Source organism: Myotis nattereri (genome assembly GCF_964212035.1).
Source record: "Myotis nattereri genome assembly, chromosome: 9".
In the NCBI taxonomy this organism is placed as follows: Eukaryota; Metazoa; Chordata; class Mammalia; order Chiroptera; family Vespertilionidae; genus Myotis; species Myotis nattereri.
In genome coordinates, this window is record NC_138084.1 from 20,701,956 (window position 1) to 20,716,956 (window position 15,001).

The 15,001-nt window shown below is 43.5% G+C and overlaps 1 protein-coding gene across 4 annotated transcripts in view; it reads right to left on the minus strand.

Annotated features, from left to right (window-relative positions):
• Positions 1 to 10,018: 10,018 nt before the first annotated feature.
• LOC308524026 (membrane-spanning 4-domains subfamily A member 8-like) overlaps positions 10,019 to 15,001 on the minus strand; it is a 42,168-nt gene continuing 37,185 nt past the window's right edge. For all 4 annotated transcript variants that reach the window (XM_081098162.1, XM_081098161.1, XM_081098160.1 and 1 more), the window contains 2 exons: positions 11,326 to 11,439; positions 10,019 to 11,151 (listed from right to left, as the gene is read on the minus strand). In XM_081098162.1, coding sequence (XP_080954288.1) covers positions 11,047 to 11,151; positions 11,326 to 11,439 — 219 coding nt within the window. In that variant the 3' untranslated portion in view covers positions 10,019 to 11,046. The remainder of the gene's footprint in view (positions 11,152 to 11,325; positions 11,440 to 15,001) is intronic.

The window sequence follows — 15,001 nt, forward strand, 5'->3', positions numbered from 1 at the left end:
CATTTAAATATATAAAATAAATATCAAAAATGTAAGTCTTTGTTTTACTATGGTTGCAAATATCAAAAAATTTCTGTATGTGACACAGCACCAGAGTTAAGTTAGGGTTTTTCAAAATGCTGACATGCCAAGCTCAAAAGGTTCGCCTTCACTGTCCTAGGGGCAGGGTAGGTTACCAGCTGCCTAGCGCTCAGTCCCCCTCCCTACCCCCCCCCCCCAACACATATTCTTCCTGTAATTGAAAAGGAACCAATTAAATGCAGTTCAATTGGATAAGTGTTTAATGGTATCCGTGTGGAAAAGAAAGTGTTGCTTGAACTGGGCACTGAGGCTACTGCATATAGCTGCCAGTAAGACAGAATAACAAATCCCTCAGGGGAGAAACAGGAAGCCTTCATCATGTAGTTTCATTGCTCCACCTGCAGTTTCACTGCTGGCTTCCCAGAAAAGGAAGAAGATGTTCAGGCAGCATTTCTGCTGGTCATTTGCCCAAATTCTTACAGTCAGGCAGGGAGAAACTGCAACTGCAATTAGCTTATAAGGACACTGTATGTGAGTTCCTTTATCACCTTTTAGTGCATTTTATTCTAATTCTGTTTAATAGTTAGAATAGTAATTTTTTTTTCTGTTACAATATCGGGATTTTTGTACCCCCTGCCCACATTTGTTTTTAGAGACACAAAATAAGTTAATTTTACTTTGCTTATTCCCCTGTGCATTTCATTTGAATTCAGAACTCTTGTTTTGGATTCAAAGCCCACATTTTGGAGGAAAATCCTGTATTAAATGGCCCTAAAATTATCCTGTTTTGCAGTCTTACTGATACCATTATAATTTACCCAGTTATTATTTATTTACTTATTTATTTACAGAAAAGGAGTAAAAGAAAGGCCAGATAATATAGGCATGCCATTTGTACAGCTCTGTCAGGAATCTGCCACTTAACATTCTCCAGGTCTATTCCCCGCACACCACTGGGGGAAGGGACTAGATAATAAAAATATGCCCAGTAAGGTCTAAATGAGGTAAGGAAGGTAGTTTTCTGTCAGACACCTGGGTTCAGGGCATTGGCCAGAATAGACAGGCCACCACAAGGGCAGATTTGAGATTGATAAGCTCCTGATCAAAGGACTTTTCTCTTGGCCCTCTTGTGCTCCTAGCTCTCCTGTTACAGGGGTGTGTGCTCCCCATGTGACTCACAGCCCTATACAATAGACTGATGGACTGTGACTAGACTGATGCTGTGCCCAACTAAACTCCTTCATGGAATGGAAACTTTGGACACTGGCTTTGCTTCTAGCTCTGCTGAAGCCCCAGCTGCACATTTTCCAGGACTGGTTTAAGAGAAATGGGACTTCGCAACCCCAGGGATATAATTTCACTCGAATAAACCTTTCTACCACATGTCATTCTCCTATGTGAGTCTTAGGAAATTCTTTTTCTCAAGATATCGTAAGAATCCCACTCCCACTAGCAACAGAAAAATTCCACCTGTGCATTTCTCTGATAACATAACAAGTTACCTAACTGCTCTAACAGCAGAAAATGATCTGGATGGGCAAGTGGGGACTGGTTTGCCTCCTTGGTCTCCCTTAACATCGGATCTGAGCCCCTCTGCCAGGGACTGGACCTTCTTGGATGCCAGGTATTTGATGGAGAAACCCTGAGAAGTTGTGGGTATATAAGAGAGTCTTTATTGTAGCCCAAATAGCCATTGTGCGACATGAGCTATTAGACAAAGCAGTTCTTCAAAGTACAGTCCCCAGTAGCCGTACACCGGCTAGGTAACATTAAATCTTTCCTACAAAGTAACAGTAGACTCAACATAGGAGCTATACAGGAGCTATCCTTAGAGCTACAGCCTCACTAAGCAGCCACCTCTGAGCCGCTACCTGCTGGTTAGCAACATACTTTAATACTAATTTAGACAAAGAGTGTTCTTTCCAAATAGTGACCTCACTATTTTTGGGTTATAGAAGGGCACCCTTTTGCAGTATGCAGACAGTAAGATAGCTGTGTCCTTGCTTCTTGCACCTGCTTATAGCAACTTAGCCTTGAACACCCTGATTAGGATTCCCATGCTCAGAGTGGCCTTGAACATCCAATGCACTCTCGATAGGGTCCTCACACCCACACTGTCCCAAATGAAGGCAAACATGACATCTATGACTATTTTTATTTAAAGGAAGAACTTGGAATCCTAATCATGCAAGTTAACACAGGGCTCCCAATAAATATATAGCAACTTGTCCTCCCCTGGAGTAGGCCTGGCTCATAGAAAGCTCAGGGCAATGGTGATTTTTTATTGCTCAGTGCAACGTGATTTCTTTCCTGTTAATTGGACACATTTTTTCTACTTTCTCTGTGGCTAAAAGACAGTGCATATAATCTCCAACTCACCTTATAATTAAAATTTTTTCATTGTTAGAGCAAGTTCTTTTCCCTCTTGTGAAAGTACTTGTGAACTGAGAGCTGATTGTTAGGACTCCATGAGGCTGCTAGGATGTCAGTAGGGACTGTGATTTTTCTGATTCTAAGTATTATATCTGCAGGACCTGCATATTTTGCAAGAAAACATGAAAGCGAACCAAGGTGTACAGAGGTAAATCTGTTAATGTCCTAGAATTCTCAAATTTGAAAGCCTAGTTTCTTCTGGCCCCAAAATTAATGAAAATGTTTCTAATTCTAATTTCTAAGCTGGATTTATGAAGGATGGAGAAGGAAATGTTTTCTTCAGAACGTTTCCTTTGAATTGGATAATGAAAAATTGGGTTGATAGTTCATCCTTGGAGGGTGTGAAAGAATAAAGTTTGTAAAGTCTCTCAGAGCAGTGCAGCCCCATTTTGAAGGGTTTCAAGAAACTATTCAGCCTTTGTATGGAAATATAACATTAAGGCTTTCCATAACTCCTAAGAAAAAAAAGTAAAAATTATATAAGAAAATGTCTTCATAATGTTTATATAATAAAATGAAAACATAAACTATGTAGTCACTGTTTACAAAGACAGCCAAATAGTGAGTTACACTCTGTAATTTGTACAAATATAATAAATAGGTTAAAAAATTGGCCGAAACCGGTTTGGCTCTGTGGATAGAGCGTCGGCTTGCGGACTGAAAGGTCCCAGGTTCGATTCTGGTCAAGGGCATGTACCTGGGTTGCGGGCACATCCCCAGTAGGAGATGTGCAGGAGGCAGCTGATCGATGTTCCTCTCTCATCGATGTTTCTAACTCTCTATCTCTCTCCCTTCCTCTCTGTAAAAAGTCAATAAAATATATTTTTAAAAAAATTGGTTGTCATAATCTTGTAATGATTTTCTACTTGGAAAAAATATGTGCCAAGTGAAAACCTAAACAATAAAGTTGTGATTTAAAAGTGAGGATTACACTTGGAAATTTTAAAATGAAATGTGTAAATACTGTATGGAATAAAAGTTTAAACAGGGTGTAGTTTTTATTTTATTTTATTTATTTATTTTTAAATATATTTTTATTGATTTCAGAGAGGAAGGTAGAGAGAAACATCAATGATGAGAGAGAATCATTAATGGGCTGCCTCCTGATCAATGCAAGGCGCCCTACTGGGGATAGAACCTGCAACCCTGGGCATGTGCCCTTTACCAGAATCCAACCTGGGACCTTTCAGTCTGCAGGCTGATGCTCTATCCACTGAGCCAACCCAGCTAGGGCCAGGGTCTAGTTTTTAAAAGCATAAAATTTTTTACTGCCTAACAATTTTTAAAAACTTTAAATTTTTCTTTGCTTAATCCTCAACCGAGGATATTTTTTCCATTGATTATTAGAGAGAGTGGAAGGCAGTGAGGGAGGGAAGGGGAAAAAGAGAGAGAGGAAGAAAAAGAGAGACACAGAGAGATGGAAAAACATTGATGTGCGAAAGACACGTTGATTGGTTGCCTCCTGCATGTGCCCCCACTGGGGCCAGGGATCAAACTGCAGCTCACACATGAACCGTTGAACAGGAATTGACCTGTGAACCTTCAGTGCATGGGTTGACTATCTACTAAGCGACACTGGCCAAGGCATAACGATTTCGTTTAATGAAGCAAAAATACAATTTTACATTGTAATGGTTCTAGGTTCTCTGGTTAGTTATAACATAAGAACAAAAGCCTGCAAATTGACACACAAGTTAACAATCAGTAGTTATAAAGATGAGATTTGAAAACATATACAGGTGACTGCAGCATGTTCTTGTTTTTGTTATTGAATGTAATTTTTTACACAAAACTAAATTTCAAATACTGGGTTATATAGATAATTCAATTTTTTATATTCTTGTAAACAAGGTTTGGCTTTCTCTTACCCTGTTACTTCTCAAAGATGTACTCAATTTAGAATGTTTCTTTCCTGTAGATTTAGAATGTTCTTAGTTCATTATATTTCTTCCTTACTTTGTATTTATGCACAGGAAGCTCCTACTGTTAAATACTCAGTGACTTCCGGAGAATCCAGATGCTCCTGTGGCTTCTAACAACTCAGTCTATATTTTTTGAATTCTTTAAAAACATTCATTTTGTGATAGTAGTTGGCATACAATATTATATTAGTTTCAGGGGTACAACATCATGATTAGACATTTATATACTATACTAGTGGCCCGGTGCATGAAATTTGTGCACTGGGTGTGTCGGGGGGGGAGTGTCCCTCAGCCCAGCCTGCCCCCTCTCACATACTGGGAGCCCTCAGGCGTTGACCCCCATCACCCTCCGATCGCCTGATCGGCCCCTTGCCCAGGCCTGACGCCTCTGACAGAGGCGTCAGGCCTGGGCAGGGGACCCTCATTTCCCCCCATCACTGGTTCTGCCCCCAGCCCAGGCCTGATGCCTCTGGCCCAGGAATCAGGCCTGGGCAGGGGACCCCCAGACCCTTCCGATTGCTGGCTCTGCCCCTTGCCCAGGCCTGATGCCTTGGCCAGAGGTGTAGACCCCCATCACCCTCCGATCACCTGATCAGCCCCTTGCCCAGGCCTGATGCCTCCGCCAGAGGTGTCAGGCTTGGACAGGGGACCCCATTCTCCCCCCTATTACTGGCTCTGGTCCCCGCCCAGGCCTGAGGCCTCTGGCCCAGGAATCATGCCTGGGCAGGGGACCCCCATCTCCCTCTGATCGCTTGCTCCACCCCCCGCCCAAGCCTGATGCCTCTGACCCAGGCTTCAGGCCTAGGCAAGGGGACCATCATATCCCCCCAATCCCCAGCTCCGCCCCCCACCCAGGCCTGACACCTCTGGCCCAGGCATCAGGCCTGGGCAGGGGACCCCCAGCCCCCCGCCCAGGCCTGATGCCTCAGCCAGAGGAGTTGACCCTCATCACCCTCCGATCACCAATCACCGGATCGGCCCCTTCACCATGCCTGAGGCCTCTGGCAGAGGTGTCAGGCCTGGGCAGGGGACCCCCAGCTCCCCGCGGTTGCAGGCTCCGCCCCTGCCCAGGCCTAACGCCTCTGGCCTAGGCGTCCGGCCCGGGCAGTGGGGACCTGCAGTGGCAGTGGGGGGCGCCACGATCACACGGGCTCCGCCCCTGCCCCTGCAGGACGCCTCTGGCTGAGGCGTCCGGCCCAGGCAGCAGGGACCCACAGCTACAGTGGCCCCGTGATCGTGGGCTTCGCTTTAGGCCCAGGCAAGGGACCTCTAGCTCCTGGGACTGCCAGCTTCGACCGTGCCCAGCTCCCATCGCTGGCTCCACCCCTACTTCCTGCTATCACTGGCCAGGGCAGAAAAGGCACCTGATTCTCCGATCATGGCCCTGGGGCCGCCTTTGCCCTGCCCCCCAGGTCTTAGCTCCCCCCTGGGTTTCTGATCACTGTCAGTGGCAGGGGGCTTCTTCCTGCTTTCCCTTTTGCCTCCCTGCATTGTGCCTACATATGCAAATTAACCGCCATCTTGTTGGCAGTTAAATGCCAATCTTAGTTGGCAGTTAACTGCCAATCTTAGTTGGCAGTTAATTTGCATATAGCCCTGATTAGCCAATGAAAAGGGTAGCGTCGTACCCCAATTACCATTTTTCTCTTTTATTAGTGTAGACTAGAGGCCCAATGCATGAAATTTGTGCAAGGGTAGGCCTGTGCAGTCCTGGCTGCCAGGGCCCTCACAGCCCCTGCTGCCTCAAGGCCCTGCCCCCCACCCGCACCTTGGTCTGGTGCTGCCCGCGTCCACCACCACACACCCCTGGTTCCCTGGTTCCCTGGAGCACCCCCCCATAGATTGCCCCCCGGACAGTGTCCTGGGCCTCCCTCTGCGGGGCAATCAATCGTGGAGCCCCCTACCCCATTGATTGCTCCTCAGAGGGTGGCCTGGACTTCCCTCTTTGGGACGATAGCGGTGCCTCCTGATTGATTGCCGCTGGCTGATGGCCTGTGCCTCCCTCTGCAGGGTGATCATGGGGCAATGGCGGGCCGCCCGACCAATCACATTGCACCCACCTCGCTGGGCTGGTGCAGTGCGTGTCATAGTGTGGTCTTCCAAAAGGTCGTCTGGACGTCGTTCTGCTGTTCGGTTGTTTGGTCAATTTGCATATTATGCTTTTATTATTATAAATGAAGTGATCACCATGATATGTGGAGTACCCAACTGGCTCTAGAAATAGTTATTACAATATTGCTGACTATCCCCTATCCTGTATTTTAAATCTTTGTGACTATTTTTTTAAATTTATCTTTATTGTTGAAAGTATTACAGATGTCCCCTTCCCTCCCTCCCCCCACAGTGACCCTTCCATCCCAACTGCTCCCCCATCCCCGCCAGGCCTTCACCATCCTATTGTCTGTGTCCATGGGTTATGCATATATGCATATAAATTAGTTGGTTTATCTCTTCCCGACTCCCCTCCCCACTTCACTCTGAGATTTGTCAGTCTGTTCCATGCTTCTGTGTCTCTATATCTATTTTGTTCATCAGTTTCTGTGATTACCTTTTTCAACTGGCAATCTATGATTAATCCCTTATCCAATTCTTCACAAACTGACATTTCTGGAATGATTCATTCATAACTGGGAAACTGTGTTGACATTATGGAGGGGAAATGTCTGTCTAACTAATGTGAGGAACAGTTCTTCTTTGAAAGTGAAGGATTGCCCATCAGTACTTAGACAAGGACCCAGAAGAAAAAGCACTGTACATACAACTTAAAAAAAAAATCATCCCTAAAAAGTCAAAAGAATACCTTGAACTTTGAAAGTAGAGTCCATTATGCATTGTGTGATTTTATGCTAAAATTTTGAGTTATACTGAAGGCCTGGGGAGAGGACAGGAGTGGAGAGGAAGAGGGGGTCAATGGGGAAAAATAGGGGGACATTAATAACGATAATTTAAAAAAATTTTTTTGAGTGATATATTTGGAAGAAAAACCAGAAATCATTTGGTCCATGACTCTCACTTTGCACATGATGTACCTGCCATGCGGAGAAGGGCAGTGGCTTTCTTGCCACCTCCAGCTTGTTAGTGGCAGAACAAGAACTGTCCCACTATCTTCCAGCCTAGAGTAATGCCTTCACTGTCAAAAAGTAGTATATAAATACATATACATAATATATAATTAGACATATATTTTATTGTGTAAGATTTCAGTACTAAATAGTTTAGAAGATGTAACAGTTAGATGTCTGTATACATATATAGTAAGTTTGGACTTAAGGGAAGAAAATGAGAAGCCATCTGTGCAAAAAAAAAAAAAAGAGCAGAGGTAATAGTAAGAATTACTATTATCTATATATATATATAAAGGCTAAGTGTCCATCTTACTGGTAGCTATGACGTGCACTGACCACCAAGGGGCAGGTGCTCAACACAGGAGCTGCCATGATGCACACTGGCCATTTAAAAATAAACGGCACCATGGACCTGGTGCCGACAAACCAACACCCGGCTTCTCCCAAGTGGAACACAGGCCCCGCCACCACCTTAGAGCGACACCCCAACAAATCACAGTCAACACTGCCAAGATCCCATGGCACAAAATGCGGCCCACAGCCTGGCCCATCCAGGAAACAGTAACTGTGGGTGCCAGGTAATGACATCACATAGCAACGCCTGGCTTCCTCTCCCTAGCGACTTTGTCTTCTTGGAGTTCCTTCAGCCCAGGAACCTCGCTTGCTGTATAGCCAGGTGCAAACATTTTACACTTTAACCAAATGTCTGTGAAGCGTTTTCACATGTCTCATCTCATTTGATCCTCACAGAAGTCCTGGAGTAGGTAGATAGGAGACTTGGTAGAATCCTATTTTCTTTTCATGAGGCAGAAAACAAGAGATTTAGAAAGTTTAGAAACTTGAACCAACTGAAAAGAAGAAATGATGAAACTTGAAAATGATTTCAGGTTTTCTCACTGCGCAGAATATAGTAAAACACTGCTACATTTAAATATTTTGCCCTTTGTTCTCCCTGTGTGATCTACAATAATAATATACTTTGTGTTGATATTTACTGCTGTGTTGCTGACAATTGCCTGAAAGAGAAGTTGGGGTACTTCACTGGGCTGGAAAAATCTTAGCTAAATTAGAAAGCAGGTCTAATTAAGCAAGTGTATTCTATATATATAAAAGGCAAATTTGACTCATGCATGCACGATACATATACTAGTAAAGCTCTCACTGGTGCCAATCACATGCGTGTGTTTTTATCTGTCATTGTTGATTGTTAATTTGGTTAACACTTCTATTATAGAGAAAGGTCAAATAGAGAAATATTAAAATATTTCTTCTAATTAATTTCCTTTCAATATGCACGAATCCATGCACTGGGACACTAGTAAGTAACAAATAACAAAATAAAGTTATAAAGGAGTAGACTTATTAGTGTGATATAGGAGAAAGAAGAATAAAATATTAATCTGTGTAGGCACAGTACAGAAGTAGAGAATATGAGTATTTTCATAATTAACCAAGGCAAATATAATATCAATCCCCTTTGTTATGACATAGGAAGGGGAAGTGAAAAATATTCCAGAAAATGTATGCACCAAGAGAGATCCTGCCATAGGTTGAGACATATGTTCACGTGATGATCTTAATATAATTTTGGGTACCATCACCTTCAAAAAGCAATGGGGTATCAGAATGTACTGCAAAAAGAAATGGTCATAAAAGAGGCTTGCTAATCTTGGGAATATTTTTGTCCTGCATGGATGGAAACTGCATTTCCATCGATCCATAGGTCTCCAAAGTCTCTTCCACCTTTTATGTGTCATTGATCTGAAGAAAATGGGAGTGAATGGAGGTGTTCAGACAGATGGATTGTGGGACAGTGCAGGGCAAGTATGCAATTTTATTACCTGCTGGAGGCAGTGAGCTGTCACTCCAGGTTGAGGAAGGAACCCTCTGAATGATGGGCCTAGCACACAGAACTAATAGAGTAGGTAGTAGGATAAGAAAGAAACTCTTTTCAAACTAGCTCCATGGTGATTTCAGCAGGGCAGGTGGAAGGCATCCCTCTCTGGAGAAGCACTAGGTGTGTTAGAAGATGCTTTCCATGTGAGGTGATGCACATGTAGGAGGTGAGACATATCTGGAGTGTTTATGTTAACTCGGAGGTCAGATAAGTCAGGAAGGAGGCTCTGAGAAGAGAGTGTAGGATCAACTCGGAGGACTGGAGATCTGTGGACTGAGAAGATGTCAAATCCAATGGGGCAACGAGAGGCAACAACAAAGAAGAAGGAGAGAGGACCAGAGTTACTCTGACCATCCAGCCTTCTAAAACTGGTCCAAACAAGTCAGCCCATGATGGGGAGCTCAGTGTACTAACATTGGGCTCAGCTTACAAAACAAAGAAGTGGAGGGCTGGTCTAAATCAGAATAGAACATGCTCCAACTGACATTTTTTTGTTGTCTGTCATTTCCCAAGATCCGCTAAGTTCTAGAAAACACACTGTAGGCTTTGGAATCTCAGTTATTCCTGACTGGCTGGTGGGCATCCAAAGGTCAGAGAAGATACAGGTGCTGAGACAGAACTCTGAGCATCAAGCCATTGAGAGGAAACTTTTTAGGTAAAATTAGAGCCTAAAAATATTTACAAGAGTAAAAACATGTCTGTATTTAATAATAATAATAAAAAGTCATGGCCAGGCTGTGCAGCAAAGGAAAACTTGATGGCACCTGGAATTTACAGATTATTTCTATAATCTGCTGGCACATAAACTTTACGGAGCCAAATGACCATCATGGGTAACAATATTTAAATTGAAAGTGCATACATCTAGAAGTTATAGACAGCTATTTCTCTTTGAATGAGTTTTGATCCTTTGGTAAATAAAGATATAATAGCCTCATAACTTTGGAAGATATCCTAAGACAACGTTTGTTCTTGAGTACTATTGCATCGGTGGCAACAGCATATAAAAAGCATAATAATTTCAGTGGATGATTCTCTCTGAAAGTCTTCTCAAAATAATGGTATAATATTGCACTTAAAAACCAAACTAAAAACCACCTACTCTCCTTTAATGCCCCCAACAAATGCTGCTTCCTCAACCAGGCTTGTTCTCTGCTTTTCCAATCATTGCCAGAATAAATAATCTCCCTCTCTGATCTCTCTCTACACAGCCCCACATTCTGCCTTATGTTAGAGAAAACTGCTTGCATGTTCTTCTTCTCTTGTGAGGCAGAAGTTCCTTGAAGTCAAGGACTTTGCATGTTCCATGTTCACCCTCTTCCTGCCATGAATAGGGTTTTGAACATATCAAATGCTCAGTGCACTTTTATTCAGTGAGTGAATGATTGGGAGAATGAAGCTGGGGTTGTCTAGACATTTGTTTCACTAGCTCATAAGCTCACACAGGTAAGCACATGAATATGTGCACTGGATGTGCCACAGGTGGATGTCCTAGGGAGGACCTCTTGCTCAAATCCACTTTAAAGTTCTGCCTCCTTTTAAATGGCAGAACAGCATGAATAACCAAGCTGAAGTGAATGAAGTACAGGGTGCCAACAGCTGGAAAGACATTTTCCTTAGTTTGTCAGGGGGGGAAGAAGGTGAGTTTCAGAAGCCCAGAAAGGGAGTTCTTTTGGTTCCAGTGAAAGATGCTTCTAGAACCTTTGGCTTATTTGGAGTCCTGGATCTCACTGGAATAAGATGGTGGAGCGTTCACTGGTTCTGGATTGGCCACTGGGTTTGTCACATAGACAGTTTGAAAGACCACAGTTCTCTGAAAAAGACAGGCACATGGAAGTGCGTTAGTCAGAACCACAATTGCGCAAAGGCCTTTAGACATTCTGGGATTCCCCATGTGCCTGGGCCAAGAAGGGGAAGCCTGAAAACTTCTCTAGTCCCCACACGCGTTAGAGCATCTTTCCACCAACTGAGGATCATACACACTCACGTTGTTATCTAAATAGCTGAGCAGTTTGCAGTCAAAATGGGAAGATGTGCAGGCAATGCAGAATTCCAGGAGGCTAAAGACGAACATCACAGCAGAAGAAGCTACTCCAGAGGCCTGAAACCAGGAGGAACACAGATGTCATGAGGGCTGCCTGGGAGTGTGAGGTCTGGTTCAGAGCATGGATCTGCAATGGACCATGGCTAGGGCTTTGAGAAAGACCTCTAACCTCATCTCAGCCTCATGGAGAAATTATCTCACCAGGTTTTTTGAGCGTCAAGTGTGTTTGTAAAAGAGTTATTTTAACACTTACTACCTGTTTTGTTCTAAGGAAAAGAACAGTCATTGTTTAGGGAAACACCTTGATGACTTGTTTTGGGTACAGGGCACGAAACCTAAGGATGGTATTTGGAGTTAAGAGAGTGAAACTGTTCTGTGTAGGAAGCAAAGAGAAATTTGGGAGCATGGACAGTCCTCAGAGAGCAAAGAGAGATGGATAGAGGAGAAAGAAGGGACTGAGCAACATGAAGGGATGGTAGGGCCTACAGAAAAAAAAGGCATCTTGTGAGAAATTAACACATTACAAAGCAGGGATGTCTAACCTCCAGGCATCAGTAGTTACCTCCACCATCCCTCCAAAGCTTTAGAGAAAGTCAGCTACTAAAACAATCTTCCTGGCTTGTGACCATGGCATTTTGTGGAGAGAACTAATTGGGACTGTCTTTAACTTAAGAAAACAGTCAATAAAAGGATCCCCAAATAGAACTAATTCAGCAGTAGTGGATTTCACGTGAGCACCAGGACACATCTAAGCCCTTCCCTTGTTCACCAACAATGCTCAAGAAAATGAGGTCTCTTACTGTATCTGGGGAGACAGTTTGGGTAGAATCCAAGGACAAGAGATGAATGATCCCAATAACATCTGGATTCCAATTACAAGAGGAAATACATATGGAAGTGAATGTGCATGGCACATGGTAGGTATCAAACAAATGTTTGTCAATTATGATTTTAAAATTAGCATTGGTGATAGCTGGCTGCTCAGAGAATCCTCTCTTATGGAGAGACCCCTCTTTAGCACTTTTCTCCTCTTCCCTCTTGATTTAGCAAGCACTTATTAAACATATGTTTGCTATGAAAGGCTAAGAAAGCATCCTGAGAGGCATAATCTAGTGATGGAGGAATATACATATGTAGATAGTTATCATTTAAATCAGACACATTAAGAGCTATAAAAGAGCCAATAGTAGTGCCTCCGGGCACTGAGGAGAGACAGTTTCATTCTCAGTAGAAGATCCAGTGATGTGGGTTTGGACATGTGTTCAGGCAGAGGGAACAGCAGGATGGTGATGTCTGAGTAATGGAATCACAGAAGCTTAGGGTGGAGGGGCCTTTACAAATGATGCTGGTCCTTTTCAAATTTTTTTTTAACAACATCCTATATAATAATAGAGTAATATGCTAAGTGTCCAACCAATCGGTTGACCGCTCAATGAGTCACTATGACCCTGGTTGGAGCACTGACCACCAGGGGGCAGACACTCCAACCAGTAGGTTAGCTTGCTGCTGGGATCCAGCCAGTTGGGACTGGGCGAGAGGGCCAGATACTCCCTGGATCCCTCCCACAGTCCCTCCCAATCCAGCTGGCCCCCATCAACCCCAAACAGGACAGGGTAAAATGGCCCCAATCAGCCCGATCGCTGGCCAGGCCAACGGACCCCACCTGTGCACGAATTCATGCACTGGGGCCTCTAGTTCTTTTATAAATAAAGCTTTCTAATGGGAGGAGAGTTGGGAGGATGGGTGAAAAAGGTGAAAAGTATAAAGAATAACAAATAGGGAGGTATAAAAACAGTCACAGAGAGGTAAATTAGAGTACAGTATAGGGAATGTAGTTACCTCATCAGATATGTGTCTAATCATTACACTGTATACCTGAAACTAATACGGTATTGTTTTTCAACTGTAATTGAAAAATAAATTAAAAAAACACCTTTCTATGAGGGAGAAGGGTTCCTCCAGCAGTTTAGATAGTTATCATTTGATGAGTATTAATTCATGCTTGTTGAGACCTTGGAGCACCCCACACCTTGGTTCATCTTTTGCTAAGCTATGTTGAAGTCCAGCCCTCCTTCTTCTGGACTGAAGCCAGAGGTGTGTGGGTGTACGAGATGGAAGAGATCTCTTTCCAAGACCAGGCATTGGCAGAACTGAGATTAGAAGTTAGGGGTATCCGGTTTGGCTCAGTGGATGGAGTGTCGGCCTACGGACTGAAAGGTCTCAGGTTCGATTCTGATCAAGGGCATGTACCTTGGTTGCAGACACATCCCCAGTTGGGGGTGGGCAGGAGGCAGCTGATCAATGTTTCTCTCTCATCGATGTTTCTAACTCTCTATCCCTCTCCCTTCCTCTCTTTAAAAAAACCAATAAAATATATTTTAAAAAAAAGAAGAAGAAGTCAGGGGTGGTGGCTCCAGCCACTGTGGTGACCAAGAAACTGGTGAAAATGGCTGGATTCCGGATGCACTTTAAAGGTGAAATCAGCAGATTTCCCTGTGGAATTGGCTCAGAGGTGCTGGAGGCTGAGTCAGAGTGAGTTAATGATTTCACTAAGGTTTGTCCTGAGTGACTGGAAGGATGCAGTTGCCATCAACCTGGAAAAGGCAATCCGAGAGAAAGTTTGGGAAGTAAAATATGGATAGGAGATTTGGATATGTTGAAATCCAAATATTAGATGGTGAGCGAACAAATGGATACTAGAGACTGGAGTTTGTGAGAGATGATTTGTGGGAACCTAGGCATTTGGAGTCATTGTCATAGAGAAAGTGTTTCAAGTCACCAGACTGGATGAAACTGCCAAGGCAGGGAGTAGAGAGAGAAACAGAAGAAGATTGAGGACTGAGTGTGAGAAGTTGGGTGAAAGATAAGAACCAGCAAAAGGGACAGAGAAGAGAGCAACCAGTAAGGGTGCAGGCACACCAGCTGCAGTGCCTGGAAGCCAACGGGAAGTCCACCAAAGAGGAGGAATGATTGGGCCCTTGAATAGAGGAAATTTTTGGAGAATTAAGGCTGAAAGTATGGCTAGTGCAGGTTAAAGAGAGATTATGAGAGGAGAGAACTGAAGACTGCAAAGTAAACAATTCTTAAGGAATTTTTTGCAGAGAGAGTCAGAGAAATGGAGTGGTACCTGAAGTAACCAACAGAAGGTTAGTTTGGGTTTAAAGATGAAAGAAACAAAAGTGTGTTCGATGCTGATGGAAAAGCTGTAGCAAATCAGACAGTGATGTGGAAGAGAGGTGGGAGCCAGAGAGAGGAGAGAAGCACGTGGAGTGATAACTTCAATGGGAGGAGAGGACAGGGCTGCTGTGCAGAGAGAGACATTGAGTTTACATGGGGCTCATCTATAGCTGCACTTTCCCATCTGTTAGCAAAGTGTCCCCTGAGGACTTGAGATGTGTTGTAAATGCAAAAAATAGACACTAAATACACACTAGATTTCTAAGACGTGGCACCCAAAATGCAAAATATTGAATGAATAATTTTTTACACAGATTAAATATTGAAATTATGTTTTGTATTTTTGGGGTTAACTAAATGTAGTATTGAATTTAATTTTACATTTTTTTCCTCTCTTTAATTTGGAGACTCTAAAATGTAAAATCACTCACATGGCTTACAT